This window comes from Polypterus senegalus, chromosome 4 (genome assembly GCF_016835505.1).
Source record: "Polypterus senegalus isolate Bchr_013 chromosome 4, ASM1683550v1, whole genome shotgun sequence".
Classification (NCBI taxonomy): domain Eukaryota; kingdom Metazoa; phylum Chordata; class Cladistia; order Polypteriformes; family Polypteridae; genus Polypterus; species Polypterus senegalus.
This window is the reverse complement of record NC_053157.1, coordinates 224,963,621-224,989,260: the sequence shown is the minus strand read 5'-3', so window position 1 is coordinate 224,989,260 and position 25,640 is coordinate 224,963,621. Positions and strand designations below refer to the sequence as shown.

Below are 25,640 nucleotides of genomic sequence, written 5' to 3'. Positions count from 1 at the left end.
AGAGCTTACGAGAAAATCCAGCCCACCTTAAATCCGTTTGCACCTCTCCGTCAGCGTCTTTTGTCCTGTATATGTGTGTGGTGTTTTGAGATAATGAATAGAGCAGCAAATTACAGGGAATTCTCTGATGTGGCGAGATAAAACTGAATAAATAAAATTCACATCCACAGTTTTTCTCAATCACGTACAACACTCACATCCACATCCACAGTTTTACCAGTCTTGTCCGCGCACAAGATCTGACACGGTGTTCAAATAAAGATGGGGTGTAACAAAACAAGTTTGTACCATATCTTTCTCTGAAAACAGCGCCAGATCAGTTGGGGGATTTGGGGTTTGTGTAAGCTTGAACGCGAGTGAGAAAATAAAGCTGAAAAAAAAACTTTAACAAGTACTATAAATTTACAGACGCAAATCAATGTATGTTTTTATTGCATGATATAAACAATAAGAGCAGCTCACTACTCAAAATGGTAAATTTGGGAAGCAGCTTATATCGAAACCGCGACCTCTTGATTGAAAGGCAGCAGTTCTTAGCATTGCACCGCGCAAGCTGTCGTATCAACCGCCTACCGTAACCTGTTTTAATTTTTCTTCGGTGAAATTCTTGAATAAAAGTGCACTTCTTTTGTTATACTTGTACCTTTTGTGAAAATGTTTATTTCATATTTGAATTTCAGGCTTCACACATTATACATTTCATGTCTACATTTTGTCAGTTATTACTAAAACATGAAAAACGTTTGTGTGTTAACAACGTTTTTACAGAGATTGTTGATGACACTGAACACACATGAAATGTATGTATTCCAAATGATGATGTACTTTTTTACCCTATAAAGCTCCAGTACTTCCCTCAAAGATAAACACTGAGCACTGAGAAACTTCTTTGCAAATTGTACTGCGGCAGTGGGTGGGGGGATGGGATAGCAGGCTGCTTGCTGTTATCGACACATTTGTATTGTATTGACCCCCCTTCTTTTTGACACCCACTGCACGCCCAACCTACCTGAAAAAGGGGTCTCTCTTTGAAGTGCCTTTCCCCAGGTTTCTTCCATTTTTTACCTACTGGGGTTTTTTTTGGGAGGTGTTCCTTGTCTTCTTAGAGAGTCAAGGCTGGGGGGCTGTCAAGAGGCAGGACCTGTTAAAGCCCATTGCGGCACTCCTTGTGTGATTTTGGGCTATACAAAAATAAATTGTATTCTATTGCATTATATTTATAGGACAAAAGATGCTGATGGAGAGGTGCAAACAGATTTAAGGTGGGCCGGATTTACAAGTTTTCTCGTAGGCTCTTATAATTGTAGTGTTAATGGCTTCTGAACACTGTCGGGAAGTCAATAGCTTAGAGTCCACTATGACTCCTAAATCCTTCTCATAAGGTGTACTCTCGATTTTCTGACTGCCCATTGTGTATTCAAACCTAATATTTTTACTTCCTATGTGTAATACTTTAGATTTACTGACATTAAATTTCATCTGCCACAAATCAACCCAAGCCTGTATGCTATCCAAGTCCTTCTGTGATGATATAACAGATTCTAAATTATATGCTAATCCACCTATCTTGGTATCATCTGCAAACTTAACCAGCTTGTTACTTATATTCCTATCTAAATCATTTATATATATTAAAAATATCAATGGCCCTAGCACTGACCCCTGTGGAACACCACTCTTAACATCGGCCAGTTCTGATGAGGTTCCTCACATCATCACCCCTGCTTCCTGTGTCTGAGCCAATTCTGCACTCATCTAAAAAACACCCTGAACTCCCACTTCTTTTAATTTGATGCCCAACCTCTCATGTGGCACCTTATCAAATGCTTTCTGAAAGTCCAGGTAAATAATATCATAAGCTCCACTTTGAATGTATCCTTTTGTTGCCTCCTCATAGAATTCCAGCATGTTAGTAAAACAAGACCTCCCTCTTCTGAACCCATGCTGACTGTTCAGAATAACTCCTGTTCTTGCTCAATCTTATACTTAATAATTCCTTCCATTAATTTTCCTGTGATGCATGTTAAGCTTATTGGCCTATAGTTGCTTGGACCTGCCCTGTCACCCTTTTTATATAATGGGATGATATTTGCCATTTTCCAGTCCTTCGGAATCTCTCCAGTGCACAGTGACTTCCTAAAAATATGTGACATGGGTTTATATATGTACTCACTAGCCTCCTTAAGAACACGAGGATAAATATTATCTGGGCCTGGTGATTTGTTTGATTTCATCTTATTTAATCTGATCAGCACTTCTCCCTCTGCAATTTCCAAATCCCTCAGTACCTCCTTAGTAGTCGTGTTTACCTCTGGGAGGTTATCCATTTGCTCACTTGTAAACACCTTAAAATATTAAGTTTAGGGCATCCGCTTTTCACTGTCTGTATCTTTTAAATCCCCTTTACTGTTCCTGATGCACTTCACCTGCTCCTTAACTGTTCTTTTACTACTAAAATACTGAAAGAATCTCTTAGGGTCTTCTTTCGCCTTATCTGCTATATTCCTCTCCAACTGTCTTTTAGCCTCCCTGATATCTTTCTTAATAGTTGCCCACATGTTCTTATATGCTCTGCGATTCACTTTGCAGTCATTAGTCTTATATGCCTTATAAAGCAGTTTTTTCCTTTGCAACTTCTTTTTTAAATCTTTATTAATCCACTGTGGAGTTTTTTTTCCTATTAATTCCAAATTTAGGTATGTATCTGTCCTGCATTACATGTAAAACATTTTTAAACTTGTTCCACTGCTTCTCGACTGTCTCCACACTTAAAAACATCTGATCTTGATGTTACTTTTGCTTCCTTACCTCTAGCATATTCCTTTTTGACTTTGATTTCTGGTTAGCTTTTTGGGCTCTGTTGATTGACTTTGTGACTTTGTTTTTTAACTTGTACATCGTTTCTTGTACTACATCCTTTCTCCTGGTCTTTTCTCTTTAAAAACTTTAACTGACTTTCTCCAGTAAGCAAACTAACACATTCATGGGCATCTGCCTAATTTAAATAGCTCCTAAATGATCATTAGAATTCCAGAAAGGAAAATGACAGCCTTAAATAAAAATAGAAGAATGGGAGCAAAAACACTGTGTAATAATATAACGAAAAAATAATGCAGAAAAGCATAGGTACATATGGAAATATGCTTAGAAATAATAAAGAAATGAAATGACAAAATAATACAGTCTGTCTTTTCATGAACAAATTAGATGAACTAGCAAATGATGTTTCCAAGTGGAAATATTGCTCAGTGCCTTTTTTGCATTTATTTTATTTGTTTGTACACAAAACGAAAAACGTGGCAGCACAATATGTAATTCTGACACTGGATTAGGTCTGAATGCCTATGTGGTCAAACTCTTTGTTGAGTTTGCATATTCTCTGCTATATTGTGTGTGTGTTGTTGTTTTTGTCTACAGTTACTCTGGTTTTCATACCTGCACTCCACACATCTGTGTGTTATGTTAATTATTCACTGTAAGTTGTTCTCACGTTGTTGGAGATAGATAGATAGATAGATAGATAGATAGATAGATAGATAGATAGATAGATAGATAGATAGATAGATAGATAGATAGATAGATAGATAGATAGATACTTTAAATAAGTTGGTTCCAAGAACTTATTGCCTCAAAAATAACAAGATGAAAACATTGGTATTTTATCTAAAATCACTTGCTTTGTGTCAACTCTGTTACAAAAGCTTTATGCCAGAATCTTGAAGAAAATCTACACCTCATTCTTCAGGTCTAAAACTAACAAAAAATCAAAGGGTGATTTAAAAATTAAATTGGAAGACAAGGCTCATTTTGGAGCCAGTGACTCTTGTCATCAGCAATAATGCTCTGGACCACATGTTTATTGTGTAATTGTGGGAAATATTTGAGAGATGTAGTGAAAAAGAAAAACATCAATCGTACTGCTTACACAACTCAAGATTCAAATGGCTAAATGACTGAAGTAAAAATTATGCATCATTAGGAGTAAATAACACCCTCATTATGTAAAATTTCATTTATTAATTTTTCAAAAATAAATGATCAGTTTGCTGTTACAGTGATAATTTAATTCTTTCTTATAGATGCATGTAGAGTGCCTGAAGGAAGACAGGAAACTGGTATGTAGTCAATTAATGGAAACTGTAAGGATGTGCAGTTTTTTAAATTTATTTGAACATGTTTTGAACATTGTGATCTCTTGTTTTTTTCGTGTTTATTTTGGTTTTTCTCATTTTTCATCGCTACACTTATAATATCATTCAATACTGGCATCACTCTAGTCACTTGGGACAATTGGTGATGTATTGGATATCAAGTTATTTGGGAACAAGAAGTTGTCATTTGTCCATCTGTACTTCAAAAAACTAAAAGGAACACTTTTCTCGCTCTCTACGTAAAAACATACGATATTTAACTTTCCAGCTTTGCTAATTCTGGCCATGGCCATCTTCTCTATGATAAGCTAAGACGTACAAGCAGGTACAGACCATACATCAGGAGTTCCCAAACTTTTTTTTGCCGCAGACCCCTTTACCAAAAACTTTTAAAACCATTGACCCCCTAGTCACATGCAACGGTTTTTCATGTCCACACTTGCTTTGATAATTTCGATAAGACAATGCACAGACGTGTTTGTGCTACATGTATTTTCATGCATTCTTACATGTGACTCTTTTAATGACATATTTTACCTTTTCGTTCATAAGTTTGGCATGTAATGTGTTTTTTATCAAAAAAGTGTTTTTTTGAATTATTTTACTTCTTAATTGGGTACCTATTGGAGTCATAGATATTTTGAAGTAACAAACAAATAGCAGTAGTAAGGGCGGCTATTTTTGCTGTCATCGACCCCCAAATTTTTTTATTGAAACTACCGACCCCTAGATAGTTCAAATCGACCCCAGGGGGTCAATATCGACCACTTTGGGAAGCCTTGCCATACATTATCATCATAATCATTAATTTAACTAAATATTTTGACCTCACAAAATCAGGAAAAATAGTCCCTTGATAGGAAATAGGAAATTAGCCAATTTCTTGACCAGTTATACGTTTCAAAGTGGGGACTGATCTGGGTAAAAGAAAACCAAAAGTTGGATCAAGTTGCTGGATCCCTGCTTGACGTTAAAACAGAAATAGAGAGAAAGAGAGGCAGAAAGGAACATGATGTGATGCCCAGCGGCACTGCGAAGAATCCTAATTTCTACTGCATCTACTTGTGATCTCATTCTTTCAGTTATTACCTACAACTCATGGCCATAATTTGAGGACAGGGATTAAGACTGAAGGGTAATCAGAGAGTTTACTCTCTTCTTCAAAAAATGAAACCAGTACAGTGCCTACTGAACAGCCATCGCTGCCCCAATCCATATACCCTTCTTCTCGAGATACTAAAACTCCACCACTAAAAGTGAAAAACTGCCCTTAGTCCTTTTCTCTGTACGTAGAAAATTATAGAAATTATAAAATAAATATTCTTTTGCACGAAAAGGAACACGAAAAACACATCTGATATTGGAATTTTCATTTAGGCAGATAAGATAATATTATATAAAATTTTGCTTAATTGTTGTATGTTTATGTAATATTTCACATTTTAGAAGACTGATTATCTATAGTATATGCACTAACAGTTTTCAATCTTTTAATTATTAACTGCTATCTCTTTCTTTACAGATTACAAGAAGCTATACAAAGAAGAAATAAAACATCTCTATAAACAAATAAAAGAGTACAATTGCCTTCCATTTGAAAGAGTTGCATTTAACTCTCGGTACATCAAGCTAACCATCATTAACAAACGGCAGCAGTTACAAGAAAAACAAAGTGAGCTTGAAGCTACAGGTCATGATCATGTATGTCTGATGAAAAAGCACAAAGATTCCAAAATTACAATTAAACATATCTTTTCTGATACTGAAAATAAAGAAGAGCCAAAGACAGTGGTGATTCAAGGGCCAGCAGGAATAGGTAAAACATTTACCATACATAAAATTATGCTTGACTGGTCGTCAGATGAAATATTCCAAGACAGATTTGACTATGTGTTTCACCTGCGTTGTAGAGAACTGAAAATAAGTGACCATGAGAACCTGGATAACTTGATCAGTAGATGTTCCACTCATTTACAAGATGCAGTAAAGGAGGTGTTGTCTAAGCCTGAACGTCTCCTGTTCATTTTTGATGGCTTTGACGAGCTCAGTTTCCCATCTAGTGAAGCCATGGCGAGAGAAAGTAGTGCAGTGACACTGTTACTAAAGAGGAAAATTATACCTGAAGCCTCCATGCTCATCACAACACGGCCCACTGCCTTAGAAGTGCTGGATATGGTTGTCAAAATTGACCATTACAATGAAATTGTTGGGTTTTTGGAAGATGATATACAAAAATATTTTTTAAAAAGCTTTCAAGACCAAGAAAAAGGTCTCCGCGTGTTTCAGATCATTAAGGGAAACTCTGTCATTCTCTCTATGTGCTTTGTGCCAATGGTCTGCTGGATTATTTGCTTATTGATGAAAGAAAATGCTGAAGATGGCGAAGATTTTCTGACACGTGTATCAACTTCTTCACAGATTTTGCTACATTTCATTCATACATTATTGCAGCACCACTGTGGCACTTCTGAAAAAGTTGATTTTCTTCAGAATATTAGTAGATTGGCCTTCCAGGGAATTAAAGAGGGGAAGAAAATATTTACAGAGGAGGAACTCTGGGAGGTTTCAATCAGCGCAACTGGGAAAGAATCCACCTTTTTAAACAAAACTTTTTTTAAGAGAGGTCCAAACGCTAAAGCTGTCTACCATTTCCTGCATTTAAGTGTCCAGGAATTTTTTGCTGCAATGCATTGTGCTTCTCAAGCATCCAGTGAGGAGACTGAAAAACTTCTCTATGATTCCTTGAAACCTGAGCATAGAAATCTTCTCCATGTGGTGCGCTTCCAGTTTGGCCTTATCAATGAGACATCACAGGAAATCCTCAAAGACTTGAAAATGTTTTCTTTTAATCACATGAAAGTAACACTGCAGAGCTGGTTTTCAACAGCAGTGAAGTGGTATAAGGAGAAATACCCAATGGCTTCATACTGTGGGAAATCACAATTCCTCCTTCAGCTTATGCACTGCTTGTATGAAATGCAAGATGCAGAATTTGTTACACGTGCAATGAAATGGTTTCATCAGATTCATCTCTCATGGTGTAATTTAAATAGAATTGACTGCCTGGTAGTGAAATACTGCATTGAGTACAGTGATTCTGTGCAATATCTTGATGTGTGGAACTGTAATCTGGATGATGAGAAACTAAAGATTCTTTGGGAGGTTCTTCCTAAATGTCAATTTGTCAGGTAAGTACCTTAAAGATGATTTGTAAAATAAGGATGATCAGCCTAATAAGAAGCTTGAGAAACAAGATAGGTCATTGAGTCCATCAAGCTTGTTTGATTACCTAATAGCTAAGTTGACCTACTAACTGTGACGATGTGGGTTCTGGCTCCACACTACCTTTGATGTTTGGAAGCACTTGAACCCAACACCGTTGATAACGTAATCGAGTGAGCTAGTCAATGGAGGCAAATAAACAATTGAGCAAGGGGTGGTGCAAAAAGTGCAATAGTGCTTTTATTTAAAATCCAACAAAACAAGTGTTCAAATAAATAGTGCAGTTCTCTCTTCAATAAATAATCCAATAAAAGGTGGAGGTTAAAATCAATAGAAAAACACAATCCTTAAAAACCAGAGGTTAAAATCTTCTCATGGAAGCAGTCTTTAAAACAACAACAAATCCGGTGCATCGTTTCTATTAGCATCTGACCTGCTCTCTGCAGCTGCCCTCCTCTTACACACTTTCACGAGACTGGAGACCTCCCAATCCCTGGCTTCGGTCTGGCACTCATCCCAGTCCCCGAGACTTGTCCACCAATGACCAGAACGCACACATTGGGGACTCCACCACCAAGCCTCCCGACTACCGCTGCCTTCTGCAGCTCGTCGCTTTCCCCTGGGCACTCCCGCTACATGGTCGCTCAGCGGGAGCAACATCAACTCAAACGCCTGGGTGTTGGCCTAACACCCAGCTTCCTCACAGCTGCCCTCGAGCGCACGATCGCGCGCTCACCACACGCACGCACCGCGTGTCTGTCTCTCCTGCACCGCATGCTTCCTCGCTCCCTGTAACCTCTGTCCTCTCCTTTCCTTTCTTTCCTTATCTTGTTCTTTTTTCATCCTCCCAAAACCGACTCACCCTTCTTTTTAAATGACGAGGGCCACAGCAGCTGCACCATTAGCCATGGGACAATCACGAATGTGGGCAGTTCCTCACCTGTGCACTAGGTGAGAAATGCCCACACCCTACGGATCGCCCCACGGCTCGCTATGGCCCAACGTCCCCTCGCTAAGCCGCGAGCGCGTCGATTATTTATTTAAAAATGACCTTTACTCAGTGAGCTGTGGACCCGCTATACCACACTAACTCATCCATATATTGTATGTTCGAAGAGATTTCAAGGCATCTGCTTCAAGTGCAGGAATCAGATATGAGTGACGGAGCCCTGCAATAGATTGCTGTTCTTGCACTGATTGTTGCCAGTCCAAGCTCCCATACTGTACATCCATCCATCCATTATCCAACCCGTTATATCCTAACTACAGGGTCACGGGGGTCTGCTGGAGCCAAACACAGCCAACATAGGGCGCAAAGGAAGCTCCCCATCACCCTAATTTGAATCAAGCAGATCTGAGATTTGTATATTAAATTATGTTACTTATAAGTTTGTCACCGATACCCATAACTTGCAAGGAAATGTTTCTAGGATTCCAACTGAAATTTACTTAAATATTGACTTGATCAATACCTTTCACAATTTTGGAGAGTTGCATTAGGTTCCCTTGTAATGGTCTCTGTTTCATATAAAAATGATACAATTACCTTAGCATGTTAGAGTAGGCAATGCCATCTAGTCCACTTAATGTACATGCTTGGTTACACATTTCTGAACTGCTGTTTCTTTTCTGTAGCGCTGTTGCTCTGCTCCTAGGAGAGAGCAGGTAGTTACTAAGAAGTTTAGTGGATTAGGATATAAATAACAAAGTCAACTATTATAGATAAAAGTGGAGTTTATTTGTTAAAAAAATAAAGTGGAGTTTATTTACAAGGAAGTACACTATAAAGTGTCAAAGACCAAAGGAGAATATAAAATTTGAGGTCAGAGTTAAAGTGTTTTAATTGTAATTTAGTCTTTCTATTGAGTTACTCTCCAATTGGACAGTTAGGATTTATTAGTTAATTAGATGTTAGTTTAAGGGTGGTTGTAATTGTCTACCATTGTCTACCATCGATTGCATCCTGGCACTGATGGTTCTCATGGAGCGCAAACACGAATATCGCCAGAGTTTCTTTGTAGCCTTTTCGTAAAGCGTTCGACTCAGTTGATCGAGCTGCCCTGTGGGACATCCTGAAGGTTCGTGGGACCTCCTCGAGGTTGCTGGATGTCATGGCCAGTCTATACACTGGTATTGTAAGTGTTATGCTGTGTTTTTCCCCAGTTGATTCTGGGGTTTGTCATAGGTGTGTTCTTGCTCCTACTCTGTGCTTGTATGGACTGGATGTTGGGCAAGGTTGTGGGGTCCAGTGGCTGTGGGGCATCTGTTGGTGAAGAAAGATTCACAGATCTTGACTTTGCTAAAAATGCTGTGATCTTTGTGGAGTCAATGGATGCTCTGATCTGGGCGCTCGAGAGACTGAGCGAGGAGTTTGAGTGTCTGGGCTTGCAAGTGTCCTGGATAAAAACCAAGATCCAGGCCTTTAATGATCTCTTGGGCACGGCCATCAGCAGTGTGTCTGTTTGCGGAGAGAGTGTCAACCTTGTCGAGAGGTTTACTTACACTGTCACCACAAACGGAAATTCATTTCAGCCTGCTAAATGTATAATTATTTCTTCAGTAACACTCTGTCAGTGCACACATGGGTTCTATGAATTGGAGAGATAAGTGTGTTAAAAATGGTGTAAGTTTATCTAAAAAATAAAAAATTGAGTATACCAAACTAACTGAAATTATGTGCAAAATAGACAGTTACAAAACAAAGAATAGCACGGCCATTTTTCAAAAATCTTTATTCATGTTATTAAACATTAAATTGCGCTACCTCCAATTTTAAAACAAAAAGCTGTACCAAAAATAAAGGATTCACTTTTACTTGAAAGAATACTTAGTCATATTCAAAACACACTAAATTAAAAACAAGTTCTAGCATGCATATAACCTCAATCAATATATTGATTAACTTATTAGAGGTTTCTTAACACTACTAGGTGTCTGAGGAGCATCATAGAATATCCTAAATAAATGAGAACTCAAAATCCCAAAAAACATATAGAGCAAATACTGAAGGCATTTACATTAAATCCCTCCATGTTCTTACTTAAAAGATGATGGAGATGGTCAATTACCCAACTTCAATTTAAAAAAAAATGTTTACTTGAGCACAAAGACTTCCACTATTGTTGCCAAGGCTTTATTGTGAATTAAAGCTTCACCCAGGTTGTATATTTATATGGAATTTATCATGTTAATGAGATGTAAGAAATCAGTAAATGTCAAAAATAAATCCACCTTAAAAAAAAGATAAGAGTCTTTGTGTCTGTCTGAGTGTCCATCCGGTTGGTGTCTCTGTCATTCCAAATGATGGTGCCTCACAAACATTAACACAGCTTTTATGAATCCCATGACAAATGGCACATAAGAGAAACATAAGCATTGCATTTTTTTTTGAGCTTCGGCAACATTTTAATCTAATTTCACCTAAACTCATTTTTTCTAAATCTCTTAAGATTCTAATGATAAGTATAATGTGTCACACACGTGTGCATGGGAAACAGCTAAAGGGCCTAAATAATAGTAATTCTACATCAGACCAGGGGGCGGTGAGTGTGCTGACTGTCTTTCTCAGTCTCTTGCAGACCACTCCCGGGAAATCCCCCTTGATTCCAACACCACAAATAACATCACTTCCAGTTCTGCTGCCAACAATGATGTCACTTCCGGTCATGAAGCGGTCACTTCTGCTCCCAGTGCCAACGATGATGTCACTTCCGGTTCTGGTGCCAGTGACTTCACTTCCCCTACTCTTGCTTAAAAACAGCCATTTTGTCTCAAGGCCAGTTAGGTCTGTTTTGGACTCTGTTCTATGCACATTGTGCTTATTTTAAATCAACTTTTTGCAGCCAGGAAAACAATATACAGGTGGCTGTCCCAAACCTTTATGATGTCTATGACTCATTCTTATGACAAATGTTATGATCAGATGACAATGGAGGAAAGGAAAACAAAAACTCCAGCTGGCAAGATGCTCAACAAAAATTAACCTGCAGGAGTTCAAGGCTTTAAGACCATCCAGCCCCAACTGATCAGAAGCCCTGCTTGTTTATTTTAGATCAGCATTAATACATTTTTGCTAGATTGTAAAAAAAAAAACTTTGGACTATTTTATTTTTTTTTAACTTTAGGTAAAAAAACAACGCAAATTTATAAGCTGAGTAGAAAAAGAAGATACGTAAGCACAGTAATGTTAAATATCACAATAGATTTTTCTTGCAATAATATTGCTTAACTTGGGAGATTTCAAGAAATTTTAAGTACTACATTATCTAAAAGATAAGCACAGGTATTTTTCCTCAGTGTGACCTCAATGAAGGAAACTCCCAAAATATGACCTAGTGAAGAACGTGTTTGAAGATGGATATAGTTTTTGTAATTTTCCTCAATATAAATGTTTGTAATGCATAATTTTAGCTGAATTATTCAATGCTAGACTGATAAGGAATGTACCTTGTCAACAGCTGACTTTCATTGATGATATAAAATTCTAGTGGAAACTTCCCATAGTCAATGATGGTATTAAATAATCTAGCGGTACACTCTTTCAAAACAATTGCTAACCTGGAGATAATGTCTGTATTATCATTATAGCTAGATAATGTAGAAAGTTACTCCTAGAAAGTAGCGTTAAATCAGAAACCTGGGCAGGTTTGTCTTAGACAGGTCTGTAACCGGCATATAACAAAACAAATGAATTACTTAATACCCAGTTCATTAAAGTATGTATTTATATTATCAGTATAGAGAGCTCCATGAACTAAATGTTGCATAGGTTAAGGATTGCTACACTGTAAATAAATAATGTTAAATTAACAGTAAAGTACTGGCAGATGAGTTGTCAGAATCTTACCGTAAAAAAATAGTCACAGCATTTTTAGGTCTAAAAAATGTTATTTTTACGATAAAAAACTAGCAGCTGGGTTGCCAGAATTTTACCGTAATAAATAAGGTGACAATATTTTTAGTTCTACGGTATAACTTTTTTTTCTTTACAACACATTCCAACAGAAGGAAATGTTTAACCATAACCAGAAATCCATGCACAGTAATAAATATGCTAATAAATAAACCATTAGAAAGTATTTTTGGGGTCAAACCCCAGTACGCAGTTTGCATCAGTAAAGTAACAACAACCAATTGCAAACATGTACCTTTTAATTATACTCATTGGAAACAATTCAGTGTTTAAGGAAGTTACGGCACATTGTCTGGTGGGGAAGTAAAGTTTGCTTAAATCAGCTTCCATAACCTCAAAAAACCTTCAGCATGCAGTGAAAAGCAAGTCTGCTAACATTGTTAAAGTTTTTCCCTACTGTTTAAAGGTATTCAGTTCACTAGAAATAATGAAGGAAAAAGGGGCGTGTCCTTATCCAAATATCATAAGTTCGGTGTTACTAAAACAGCTTTATCGTTTTACATTTTACAGTTGTTTACCTTCACTATTTAACAGTTTTACACTGTAAAATTAACTGATTTTTTTTCAGTGTAATCAGTAAATGGTATGTAGCATACTTTGAAGGTAGAAAAATATCGATTTTACAGAACTTGGTTATAAAAAATAATGAAATGTATTGTTTAAGATAAACAGATAATTTTCAGTAGAACATAAGGTAATTTTTCTTTTTTACTTTCATCATTTACAGTATTTTTACCATTACATTTACTGACATTTTTTACAGTGTATGGGGACAAGTAACAGTAACATGCTATTTTTAAGGTGTCTCAAACATTAATAACATCATTGTAGAGATTATTGGTAAATGAGTGATAACTGATAATGAAATTAGCAGGAGCACAGAGCAACACATACGGAGAAGAATTTGAGCAGTGGTTGGTTTCCATTGCTCACCGATCAGCAGAGTTTCATTACCTTCTCCTTGCTTCCATAGTTTCAGAGTACATATACAGGACTTATAAAAGGTTTTCACCCCCAATGTAATTAATTTAGACCGCTTTTCAGAGATCTGTGCTCTTTTTAGCATAAATGCAACTTATTCTGTTGATCACCCCTCTTCTTTTCTAATGTTGAGACACTTGCCCTTGTTTATATTACATCCTGCATCAACTAATGTAACTCTGTAATGGCAGGTGTCTATTCTAGTTCAAGTTCAAACACTTTATTGTCATTGTGTAACACAACAAAATTATGTTTTGTGACAGCCCCAAGGTGCATTTAAAGAAAAGTTCCGAATATGTCATATACAATGTTAAGTGATCAAGTAACCAGAGCAAATTATTATTGCTCAAAGTACAGCAGCATAAATTGTTATTGCCACCTGTTAATGAATAGTACATTACATATTATATATTGTATTACATTAGTATATTGCACATGTTCAATTAAAAATGATCTCAGACTGAGGAGATTCAGAGTTCATAAAGTTTATGTCAGATGGGAAAAAGTTATTTTTTAGTCTTTTTGTGCTTACATGAATTGACCTAAAGCATCTTCCTATTGACAGGAGCTCAAACAAAGAATTTCCAGGATGAGTTTTGTCCTTGAGAATGTTTTTGGCTCTTTCTCACACTTCTAATATATTATCACATCTCCAGTTGATTCAAAACTCTGCTGCAAGACTCCTAACATGAACCAGCAACAGTGAGCACATCACACCCATCATGTTTTACCTTCACTGGCTCCCTGTTTCGTACAGAATTGAATTTTAAATTCTATTAATGGCGTACAAAGCTTTAAATGGCCTCACACCGGACTACATCAGTGACCTTCTCCATCACTCTGCTCCTGTTTGCCCACTAAGATCCTCTGATTCTGGCCATCTTGTTGTGCCCCACACTAACCTGCACTCTATGTGTGAAAGCGCCTTCAGCTGTGTAGCGCCCAGACTTTGGAATGACCTCCCGAAATTATTGAGATCAGCAGACTCTAGTCATTCTTTAAAAAAAACAACTGAAAACTCAATTGCTCACGGAGGCTTTTACCTTACCCTGATATTGAGTTTAACTTGTTTGTCCAGATGTTCATGAATGTTTGTGTTTTTACCACAAAATTATGTTAATTTGGAGTTTTCTTGTAGTTTTTCTATTTTATTCTGGTTTATAGTCTCTTGTTCTGTTTCAATATTTTGTTTATCCTGTATTTATATTTTGTCCGGGGCTTTATGCCCCTGGTAGGGCCACCCAAGGCAAACTGGTCCTGGGTGAGGGATGAGACAAAGAGCGGTTCAATAAACCTCCAATGAAAAATAAAAACTCTGGACGACGTTTTCCCTTGCCCGGATGTGGGTCACCGGGGCCCCCCTCTGGAGCCAGGCCTGGAGGCGGGGCTCGATGGCGGCGCCTGGTGGCCGGGCCTGCACCCATGGGGCTCGCCGGGCACAGCCCAAGAGGTAACGTGGGTCCTCCTCCCCATGGGCTCACCACCTATGGGAGGGGCCAAGGAGGTTGGGTGCAGTGTGAGTTGGGTGGTGGCGAAGGCGGGACCTTGGCGGTCTGATCCTCGGCTACAGAAACTGGCTCTTGGGACGTGGAATGTCACCTCTCTGAAGGGGAAGGAGCCTGAGCTAGGTCGAGAGGTTCCAGCTAGATATAGTCGGACTCACCTCGACGCACAGCTTGGACTCTGGAACCAATCTCCTTGAGAGGGGCTGGACTCTCTACCACTCTGGAGTTGCCCCGGTGAGAGGCGCCGAGCAGGTGTGGGCATACTTATTGCCCCCACTGGAGCCTGTGCATTGGGGTTTACCCCGGTGGACGAGAGGGTGGCCTCCCTCCGCCTTCGGGTGGGGGGAAGGGTCCTGACTGTTGTTTGTGCGTATGCGCCGAACAGCAGTTTGGAGTATCCACCCTTTTGGAGTCTCTGGAGGGTTGCTAGAGGGCATACCTTCTGGGATTCCCTCGTTTTGCTGGGAGACTTCAATGCTCACGTGGGCAATGACAGTGAGACCTGGAAGGGCGTGATTGGGAGGAATGGCCCCCCCGATCTGAACCCGAGCGGTGTTTTGTTATTGGACTTCTGTGCTCGCCACGGATTGTCCATAACGAACACCATGTTCAAGCATAAGGGTGTTCATATGTGCACTTGGCACCAGGACACCCTAGGCCTCAGGTCGATGATCGACTTTGTGGTCGTGTCGTCGGACTTGCGGCCATATGTCTTGGACACTCGGGTGAAGAGAGGGGCGGAGCTGTCAACTGATCACCACCTGGTGGTGAGTTGGCTTCGATGGTGGGGGAAGATGCCGGTCAGACCTGGTAGGCCCAAACGTGTTGTGAGGGTCTGCTGGGAACGGCTGGCAGAGTCCCCTGTCAGAAGTAGCTTCAACTCCCACCTCCGCAGAACTTCAACCACGCCCCGAGGGAGGTGGGGACATTGAGTCGAATGGGCCATGTTCCGTGCCTCTATTGTTGAGGCGGCTGACCGGAGCTGTGGCCGCAAGGTGGTCGGTGCCTGTCGTGGCGGCAATCCCGAACCCGTTGGTGGACACCGCGTGAGGGATGCCGTCAAGCTGAAGAAGGAGTCCTATAGGACTTTTTGTCCTGTGGGTCTCTGGAGGCAGCTGATAGGTACCGCAGGCCAAGCGAACGGCTTCGGTTGTTGCTGAGGCAAAACTCGGGCATGGGAGGAGTTTGAGAGGCCATGGAGAACGACTTTGGACGGCTTCGAGGAGATTCTGGTCCACCGTCCGGCGCCTCAGGAGGGGAAGCAGTGCAGTGTCAACACCGTATATAGTGGGGATGGTGCGCTGCTGACCTCACTCGGACGTTGTGGGTCGGTGGGAGGAGTACTTCAAGACCTCCTCAATCCCACTAACATGCCTTCCATGAGGAAGCAGAGCCTGGGGACTCTGAGGTGGGCTCTCCCATCTCTGGGACTGAAGTCACCGAGGTGGTCAAAAACTCCTTGGTGGCAGGGCCCGGGGTGGATGAGATACCGAGTTCCTTAAGGCTCTGGATGTTGTAGGACTGTCTTGGTTGACACGCCTCTGCAACATCGCATGGACATCGGGACAGTGCCTCTGGATTGGCAGACCGGGGTGGTGGTCCCCTCTTTAAAAGGGGACCGGAGGGTGTGTTCCAACTATAGAGGGATCACACTCCTCAGCCTCCCTGGAAAAGTCTATTCGGGGTTCTGGAGAGGAGGGTCCGCCGGATAGTGAACCTCGGATTCAGGAGGAACAGTGTGGTTTTCGTCCTGGTCGCGGAACAGTGGACCAGCTCTTCACCCTTAGCAGAGTCCTGGAGGGTGCATGGGAGTTTGCCCGACCGGTCTACATGTGTTTTGTGGACTTGGAAAAGGCATTCGACCGTGTCCCTCGGGAATCCTGTGGGGTGCTCGGGAGTATGGGGTACCGGACCCCTGATAAGAGCTGTTGGTCTCTGTACAACCGTGTCAGAGCTTGGTCCGCATTGCCGCAGTAAGTCGAGCCCGCTTCCAGTGAGAGTTGGACTCCGCCAGGGCTGCCCTTTGTCACCGATTCTGTTCATAACTTTTATGGACAGAATTTCTAGGCGCAGCCAGGGTGTTGAAGGGGTCGGTTTGGTGGACTCAGGATTGGGTCACTGCTTTTGCAGATGATGTTGTCCTGTTTGCTTCATCAGGCCGTGATCTTCAGCTCTCTGGATCGGTTCGCAGCTGAGTGTGAAGCGGCAGGGATGAGAATCAGCACCTCCAAATCCGAGAGCATGGTCCTCAGCCGGAAAAGGGGGGAGTGCCCTCTCAGGGTTGGGGAGAGATCCTGCCCCAAGTGGAGGAGTTCAAGTATCTCGGGGTCTTGTTCACGAGTGAGGGAAGAATGGAGCGTGAGATCGACAGGCGGAACGGTGCGGCATCCGCAGTGATGCGGGCTCTGCATCGGTCTGTCGTGGTGAAAAGGAGCTGAGCCGTAAGGCAAAGCTCTCAATTTACCAGTCGATCTACCTCCTACCCTCACCTATGGTCATGAGCTATGGGTAGTGACCGAAAGAACGAGATCGCGAATACAAGCGGCTGAAATGAGTTTCCTCCGCAGGGTGTCTGGGCTTTCCCTTAAAGATAGGGTGAGAAGCTCAGTCATCCGGGAGGGGCTCAGAGTAGAGCCGCTGCTCCTCCGCATCGAGAGGAGTCAGATGAGGTGGCTCGGCATCTGATCAGGATGCCTCCTGGACGCCTCCCTGGTGAGGTGTTCCGGCACGCCCAACCGGGAGGAGGCCCGGGAAGACCCAGGACACGCTGGAGGGACTATGTCTCCCGGCTGGCCTGGGAACGCCTTTGGGATTCTCCCGAAGAGCTGGAAGAAGTGGCCGGGAGAGGGAAGTCTGGGCCTCTCTGCTTAAGCTGCTGCCCCCGCGACCCGACCTCGGATAAGCGGAAGAGAATGGATGGATGGATGGATGGATGGTATTTATATTTATTAAGTGTCTAATATCAATGTTATTTGTATCCAATGGTGCAGATGCCCTATTGTTCATTCTGAATTTGTGTGAAGGACTTTCAGCATAGAAAAGATGCAATTTCAATCAAATGTATTATTATTATTATTATTATTATTATTATTATTATTATTATTATTATTATTACAGCCAAATCAAATCCACCTTGATTCAATGTCATGTAATGATAAAACATGAAAACTGCCAAAAGGTGAATGCTTTTTAGAGGCATAATATATACACAACTCAATAATATAACTGAAATTTAGGTAATGTCATTCCACAAACACAATTGTATTCAATTTGAAAAGGATTTGATGATATATATTTAAAAATTATTTTTATGAAAGATTGAGGATTCAAAAAAAAAATAAATAAATCCACATTTAATTGCCAGATCTTTAGGTCAATCAAGTGAATGCTGTATATGCTAAAAACAGTATATCCCTTCCCTTGGATGAGACAGGTTACCTTCATATATGCTTCAAAACAAGTTAGGCAAATGGATGGATGAATGTTAGCTTTCATTTTAGATTTAGGCAGCAGCCTTTCCTCCACATATTTTTCAGTGAAGGTTAAAAACACTAACTATATTCTCACGAGCCTTGTGCTGGGGATTTAATAACTCACTTCTTTAATTATTTGCAATAGTATTTGAGCATTTTTGTTTGTTGACTTGACATTTTGACCAATATTTAATACTAAAAGCTAGAATCACTTTTTACGTTATCCATTTGTAGTATTTCAGCTTCATGAGTTCAGATTTATATTTGTAATTTTTATGATATAGCTTTTTTTTTTTGTCTAGAGCATTTTTAAAGGAATTTTTCTAACATAAAATCTGACTATGTGGATGTTTTCTGATTACAATGAGTAGAATAGAATGATTTGGGTTTTCCACTGACAATACTTACGACTAACTACACTGAATTTGAAATGCTTTGTATATATAAAAATTGTATTTATTAAAGATGTGGTGCTGTTAAGGGCAGATGAAGGTAGCCTGCTAATTTCACCTTATCACCAGTCAGGCCTCAGTTCTTTCTTGGGTTTTGAGTGTCCTTCACATATACTGTAGTGAAGAACACAGAGACAGTTATTCCAATATGTTGGCCAGTTGCTAACTCTATGTAATTAGACAAATGTGATGCTTTTTGTCCTGCCCTCACTAGTTGCTCCTTCTTCCTTTTTAATAATCAGTAAAACTTTATAAATACTATATTATGAACTGCTGCTTACATGTGATTAATCAGCTAATATTTCAAACTATTCTAGTTTAGGGAAGTTCTGCATTTCTGGTTTTTCTCCCATTTTGGCTCAGTATGCCTAGTTTTGAGTTAAACACTTCATTTTAACATGTTTCCTTGTTCCAGGTTAGGGGTTGAGACGCTTTCTAAAAGGACAATGGAACTCTTCTGTGAAAATCTTGCATTGAAGAAAAGGGATCAGTACCTAAATTTAATCATAAGTGAAAAAGAAGACATGCTCAGTTTTTTACTTGAAGCCACAGCACGTGTGTATAAATCCAGGTAATCCACCTCCAAGATCGTGTTTCATTGGTAAGGCGTCTGTGTTTATTAGGTTTCCTTTATTTGTACTTCCTTTAAGCTGATGTAAATAATTCCTTTAGTCGTCATCATGTTACTTTCATTTTGTTTTTATTTCTCCTCAAAAAGTGTTGCTTGTGTGAAAAGGAATAAAGTCTTGCTTTACAGTTGGGGCAAAGGGTTATCATATTGTTTGTTAAATAATTTGTGTAAAGGAAATCTTTAGTGTTTAAGTAAAGAAAGTAAGATTAAGTGTGCTGTTGCTTAGCAGACTAATGGGTCACACCATGTTCCTTTCCTGCCCTGTAAGAGAGCTGAGTTTCCCCTCAGACAATTGCACTGATTGAATAGAATTTACAGAAATTACATACATTTATAACTTTAGAAGCTAAGGTCTGGGATGCAATTTGCAAATTTATAGTAACAAGTCCACAAAGGGAGAAAGTTATTTTCCCCATTTGTGGACTTCTTGCTATACACTTTTAACTTCATACGTATACTAGCTGAATACCCGTGCTTCGCTATGGGACAGCAGCAGGAAAAGTGTGTTCTAAAATATACAGAGTGACAGTATACAGTACAGCCTGTAAAGGCCATAACGCAAGATTTAGCACATAAACAAAACAAAATAGGTTAATAATTATTTCTTGAAATAGTTTACTCAAATATAAGCTGTTTTAAGTACAGAAGACATAAACAGTGATGATCAAAACTTGTTTTGGACTAAACCCCCAGTGATCCCATCACCACGCTTGGTATTATTTAGTAACCAGACTGCGTAAGTTTTAAGTGCTAAATTTATTTGTTAATAAAAATAGATGAAGGGGAATGTTATAATATTAATTATATTAAAAATAGATTTTCAAGAGGTTTTTAAGATCATAAAAAAATTACAAATCCTAAGCAATCTACCAAACCTGAAAACAAAAATCAAAAATAACATTGTTATTTATGTAGACTGTAGTAGATTAAGATAAGCCCAGGGATCTTATGACCGCCTCTGAAAAAAATCCTTGGAGTAAACAGCCTATGTTTTAAGAACGTAGTACTTCATTGTACACCACATTCTTAGCTTTCCACTCAGGCTGGAGGATGACCAGCCTGCCAGAGGAGCTTACTCTAATACAGGCCATGTACAACTGGCCATGGGAGAAACAGTCATTCCTCAAATCAGTCCCAACCATTTTCAAACTTTACCCCTGAGCTTTGTTTATGGTCATGGTGTTGCAGACTTTCACCGGAAACTGCAGCCTTTTAAACTGAAAGGGAATGCAGGGAATGAAGACTCTTTCTCCCTGTATGCCTGTAAATATTATGGCTTCAATGACATGTTTGTGTAGAGCCATCACCTGCAGCCTGGTTCCATTGCACAACTTAGGAGGATTGAAGTTGTGCAGGAGCATTATGGGAGTGCGAACCTTGAGGCAGAGAACATGGGGAGACACTACAGGTGGGTTGAGAGTGTGGAGGAACTCCACAAGATACTGCACTGTATTCTCAATCTCCACCACGGAGTCCACTGACTCGTACCTAACCATCTCAGTTGGCAGCTTCTCCAACAGAGCGTTGTTGATTTTCAATTTTTAAAACCATTTCTTATTGAGCACCTATGGGCCAAGGGTAACCTACATTCCAAATTTCAAGTCCCAAGTCCCCATGGTTCGGGAGATTTTGTGATGAGTGAGTCAGTGGTATTTGGCTTTTATATATATATAGATTCAACTTTAATTCATCACCCCTAACAGGGATGTCTTCAGATAATTCAGATGCTTCTTCTTCTTATTATGGTGTTCTTCATTACACCATCGGACTCTGTACTTTTCTTTACACTCAACAGATGTTGCTGGTCTTATTTTTCTTTCCATCATGTCACTCCACTTGCCAATTACCTCGCCTTAATGAATCAGTAACAGATTAGTTTGCCAAGCTTGCCACTACTTCAAACTTCTTTGAATTTCCAAAACATACCAAGTCATAAGGTTTTGATGAAGGCCAAGATCAATTGAGTAATCGTATGATAGTCAGAAAGGCCTTAGCATTTTATATATACACAGATGGCGGTGTCACTGACAAATACAGTAAAAAAACACAGAAGCTACACAAGGGCTCAGCATAATTATAATAAGTAGATATTTATGTTTGGTTGTCTGTTTGTGAGCATTCAATTATTGTTTAAATGAAACAACAAAGTCTGCATTAAATGACATTTGAAAGATGTTGTGCTACAGAAATGATTACGAATTTCACCAAGTGGCTGCCACACTGATACCATTCTTAAGAGTATAATGTGCACTCTATAATCCTATTTACAAATCATTTTAGATCATATTTTTCTTAATTTTGGCATATGTTATTTGAAATGTAGAATTTTTGCAACATTATTTTTTTTAATTGTCATACACCTTATTCATTATTACAAATGCATATAGGTAGAAGTTTCAAAATATTTTTTTCTAATTTTACCATTTTTCGTAAGGGAAAGATGTTCTACTCAGAGGGATTATTGAGATCTTTAAAAACTTTCAACATATAAATTATTCAAATAAAACTAAATAAAACTTGCAAAGATAACTATGCATTTTTTATTTGGCTGATTGGCCAGAATGGACAAATAGTGATATCTACTGATTTCTTTTTTTCCTCACTTTTATATCAGATGTTGTATTTGTGGTCTTTATTACCAAAGCCAACTGCTTTCTATGCCCATCAGTTAATCCTTGTCCGTTTCTTCTCTTTCACAGTTTGTTTTTCTCTAATGTCTCTAACGCTGTCATGGAGCAGATATGCAAGAGCATCATTCCGAAATATAAACCCACAAATATTCGCCTTTGTTGTGCAACTGGTGAGGAACAAGTAAAATCCATTGTTGATATACTGAGAAATGAAAATTACTCCCCTAGTTTCCTAAGGTAATGTTTTCATGTTCTTTTACATAGTATTTACTTACCGATATGTTTATTGATAGCAAAGCAATGCATCATAAATGAATTTCTGATGCAAATAATTATAACTACAGCAATACGGCACCAGTGACCTGGGTTCAATTACCGATCCATTCACTTTATTTAGGGAGAATGTACATGTATGGTTGTTATCAGGTGTTCAGTTTCTCTCCCACATCCCAACAACTGACAATCCATGTTTTAAGCAACATGCTTTTCATTGACAATAACTGCTGATGAATTCCAGATTTTCACGTGGAAAGACTTTATCCAATGTCTCAAGCAGTGTTGGAGGACTTTACTTTTAAAAGTAACTTAATTACATTACTCATTACTTACAGAATAAAGTATCCATCCTTCCATTATCCAACCCGCTATATCTTAACTACAGGGTCACGGGGGGTCTGCTGGAGCCAATCCTAGCCAACACAGGGCTCAAGGCGGGAAACAAACACCGGGCAGGATGCCAGCTCACCGCAGGGCTCACACACACACCAAGCACACACTAGGGACAATTTGGGATCGCCAATGCACCTAACCGGCATGTCTTTGGACTGTGAGAGGAAACCGGAGCACCTGGAGGAAACCCACACAGACACGGGGAGAACATGCAAACTCCATGCAGGGAGGACCTGGGAAGTGAACGCAGGTCTCCTTAATGCGAGGCAGCAGTGCTACCCACTGCGCTACCATGTTGCCCCCAGAATAAAGTAACTAAATATATTATATAGTTACTTATTATTTGAGGGGGAGTCAAGCTAAAGTTAGAAAATGGGATTTATTTGAAAATGGAATGAACCTTAACAAAACTGATAAGGTCTCTTCTCAATGTGGTCTCCACCCTTCCCAATGCACTTGCGCCACCTGCCTTGAAGTGACGGGATTCCAACAGAGTCATTGTCATTGCACCCGAGTGAGTCATTGTCGAAAACTACATGTCAAGTGGTACTCCAGTCACTAGTGCCAGTTACTATGACTTGCTGGAGACCAATGTGAAGCCTTCTATTCGATCCAAACGGCGAGGACTGCTGTCTCAAGGAGTCCTTTTGCTGCCAGACAATGGCACACTGCTAAGAATATCCAAGGCTTGTCTGGAGAAACTGAAGTTTGTGGGATTGCCACATCCTTCTTATTTGCCAGATTTGTCACTGTGTGATTTCTACCTTTTTGGAGCGCTAAAAAAACATCTGGGTCGTTGTCGATTCAAGACAGATTGGTGGTTACGAGGACAAGACAAAACCTTTTATTCTGCTGGTATCCTCGCACTTCCAGGCAGGTGGCGCAAGTGCATTGAGAAGTGTTGAATCTAAATTGAGAAATTACCTTATCAGTTCTGTTAAGGTTCATGCCACCTTCTAATAAATCCCATTTCCTAACTTTAGCTTGACTCCCACTCATAAAACCAATCCATATTAACAGCATAAACTCAGATTATTTAAAATTAGAATGAAATTCTCAACACCTACATCTTGCCCCATTCCAAACTTCCACCTACGCTCAGTTCAGCAATCTGCAGTGGCGTACATTTAAAAATCATTCCAGACTCAGTTCTTCCAACCATACAAATTGAGATTCTTAGTTGTTCGTGAAGTAAAAATAAAAAAAATGCCCCAAGTTTGAAAAAAAGCAAGCACACTTAAATATTACTCCATTTGTACATTTTAACTTCTTTATGATGCTAAAGAAACTTCATGTGTGTGTTTTATTTATTTCATGTACTCCTCTGAATAATAAAATCATCTCAAGAAGACAGAGGTTTGGAAAATGTCATAAGTGATGTGTTAGGGTGAGAGGATCTAAGTGATGGAAAGGCATGGACTAAACTTTCTACAGGGTGATTCTAAGGGGCGGGGCCTCGAGTTATGATGTACCCCTGTCTTAAAAATGAAGCAATCCAATCGAAATAAAGATTACAGTATTCCTGGATCAATGTATGAACGAGTGAGGCATGCTGCTCTTTTTGACTTATTTGTGAATAAATTGGATGACCATGAGATCAGTGAAGGTTATTTCCAGCAAGATGGGGCAACTTGTCACACGTCAGCTCACAGCATGGCACAAACTCGGTCATTTTTGGACAATCAGGTCATTTCAAAGGAACAATGGCCACTTCCTTCCCCGGACTTGTCACCTTCAGATTTCTTTCTATTGGGGGCACTGAAAGGAGAAGTGTATAAGAATAAGCCTCGTATATTGGAACAATTGCAGCGCAACATTGAACAGGATATTGCTGCCATCACCCCTACAAGGCTTGCAGATACTTTTGCCAATATGGAGCGTCATGTCGATCTGTGTTTGCAAGAAGAAGGCAGCCATTTCCAGCACCGAATGTGATTAGATCATTTACACATCTATCAAGGTTTGCACTGTATTTATTTTTTTCGGATTGCTTCATTATTATGTGAGTAAACACATAACTTGGGGCCACGTCCATTAGCCTCTCCCTGTAGTAACAATATAATAAGAAAAAGCAGAAAACCTGTCTATCTTTTTATTTTTTGACCTTCTGCTTAAGTCCCACGTCTCTTCTCATTTACTTTCTATGTCTTTCATGTCAGACTAGAGACCTGTTCACTAGAATCATTAGAAAATGTCCACAGCATTTTGTCTGAAGAGCAGAAAATGAGAAACATCAGTTGGGAACTAATGTACAGAGGTGTGAATATCTTGTATGAAGTGGACCAGGAAGCTATGACATCCAAAACAAGGTAATGTCAGGATTTCACTATGACTCTTGTTAAACATAATGCAAAACAAAGATACAGTGTATGGTGCAGTGTTCATGTTCACCCTTTTTCTGCATCGGTTTTCCTCCCACATCCACAAAACCTGTAAGGTTTACTGGTGATTTAAAGTAAGGATGTGTGCATGTGTGACTGGGCCAGGTGAGGGATTGCTTCCTGAGACAGTTGGTTAGTTTTTATCCTGTGTTCTGTGCTTGATGCTAACCCTGAATTGGAATAAACCAGTTTGGATGCTACAGTCTGATTAGCTACGAGACACGAGTCATATATCAGAATTGCTACATGTTTGCCAATACTTAAAAAGTTGCTCTGTCACATAAAAGAGGACTCGTTAAACTGTAGCTCGAATCGTAGGACCCTTTTTTTTGGTTCAATTGCCTGCACTTAACTGAAGTTAATTTCACATGCTTTGTGATGCTGGTACATTGAAAGATTATTCTACTTACAGTATATTAATGTGTGGTTTTCCTTTTTTCATCTTCTCCCCTGTTCAAGTTTAAGTTTAAAAACCATACCCATTAACACTTGTTAACAAGGTCTTGAATCAAAACTGCATTACCCACATGAAATGCCCCATTTAAATTTCCAATCTGAACATGACCAAAATCACAGGTATTCCCAAAAAGACTTGATGCTTCCTCACAGATGTAGCTAACAGTGACATCATGC

General features: G+C 39.6%; 1 protein-coding gene across 2 annotated transcripts in view; it reads left to right on the top strand.

Moving 5' to 3' along the window:
• LOC120528077 (NACHT, LRR and PYD domains-containing protein 3-like) overlaps positions 1 to 25,640 on the top strand; it is a 43,276-nt gene that overhangs the window by 9,353 nt on the left and 8,283 nt on the right. For both annotated transcript variants that reach the window (XM_039752076.1, XM_039752075.1), the window contains exons 3-7: positions 4,080 to 4,115; positions 5,674 to 7,339; positions 19,112 to 19,267; positions 22,027 to 22,194; positions 24,786 to 24,935. In XM_039752076.1, coding sequence (XP_039608010.1) covers positions 4,080 to 4,115; positions 5,674 to 7,339; positions 19,112 to 19,267; positions 22,027 to 22,194; positions 24,786 to 24,935 — 2,176 coding nt within the window. The remainder of the gene's footprint in view (positions 1 to 4,079; positions 4,116 to 5,673; positions 7,340 to 19,111; positions 19,268 to 22,026; positions 22,195 to 24,785; positions 24,936 to 25,640) is intronic.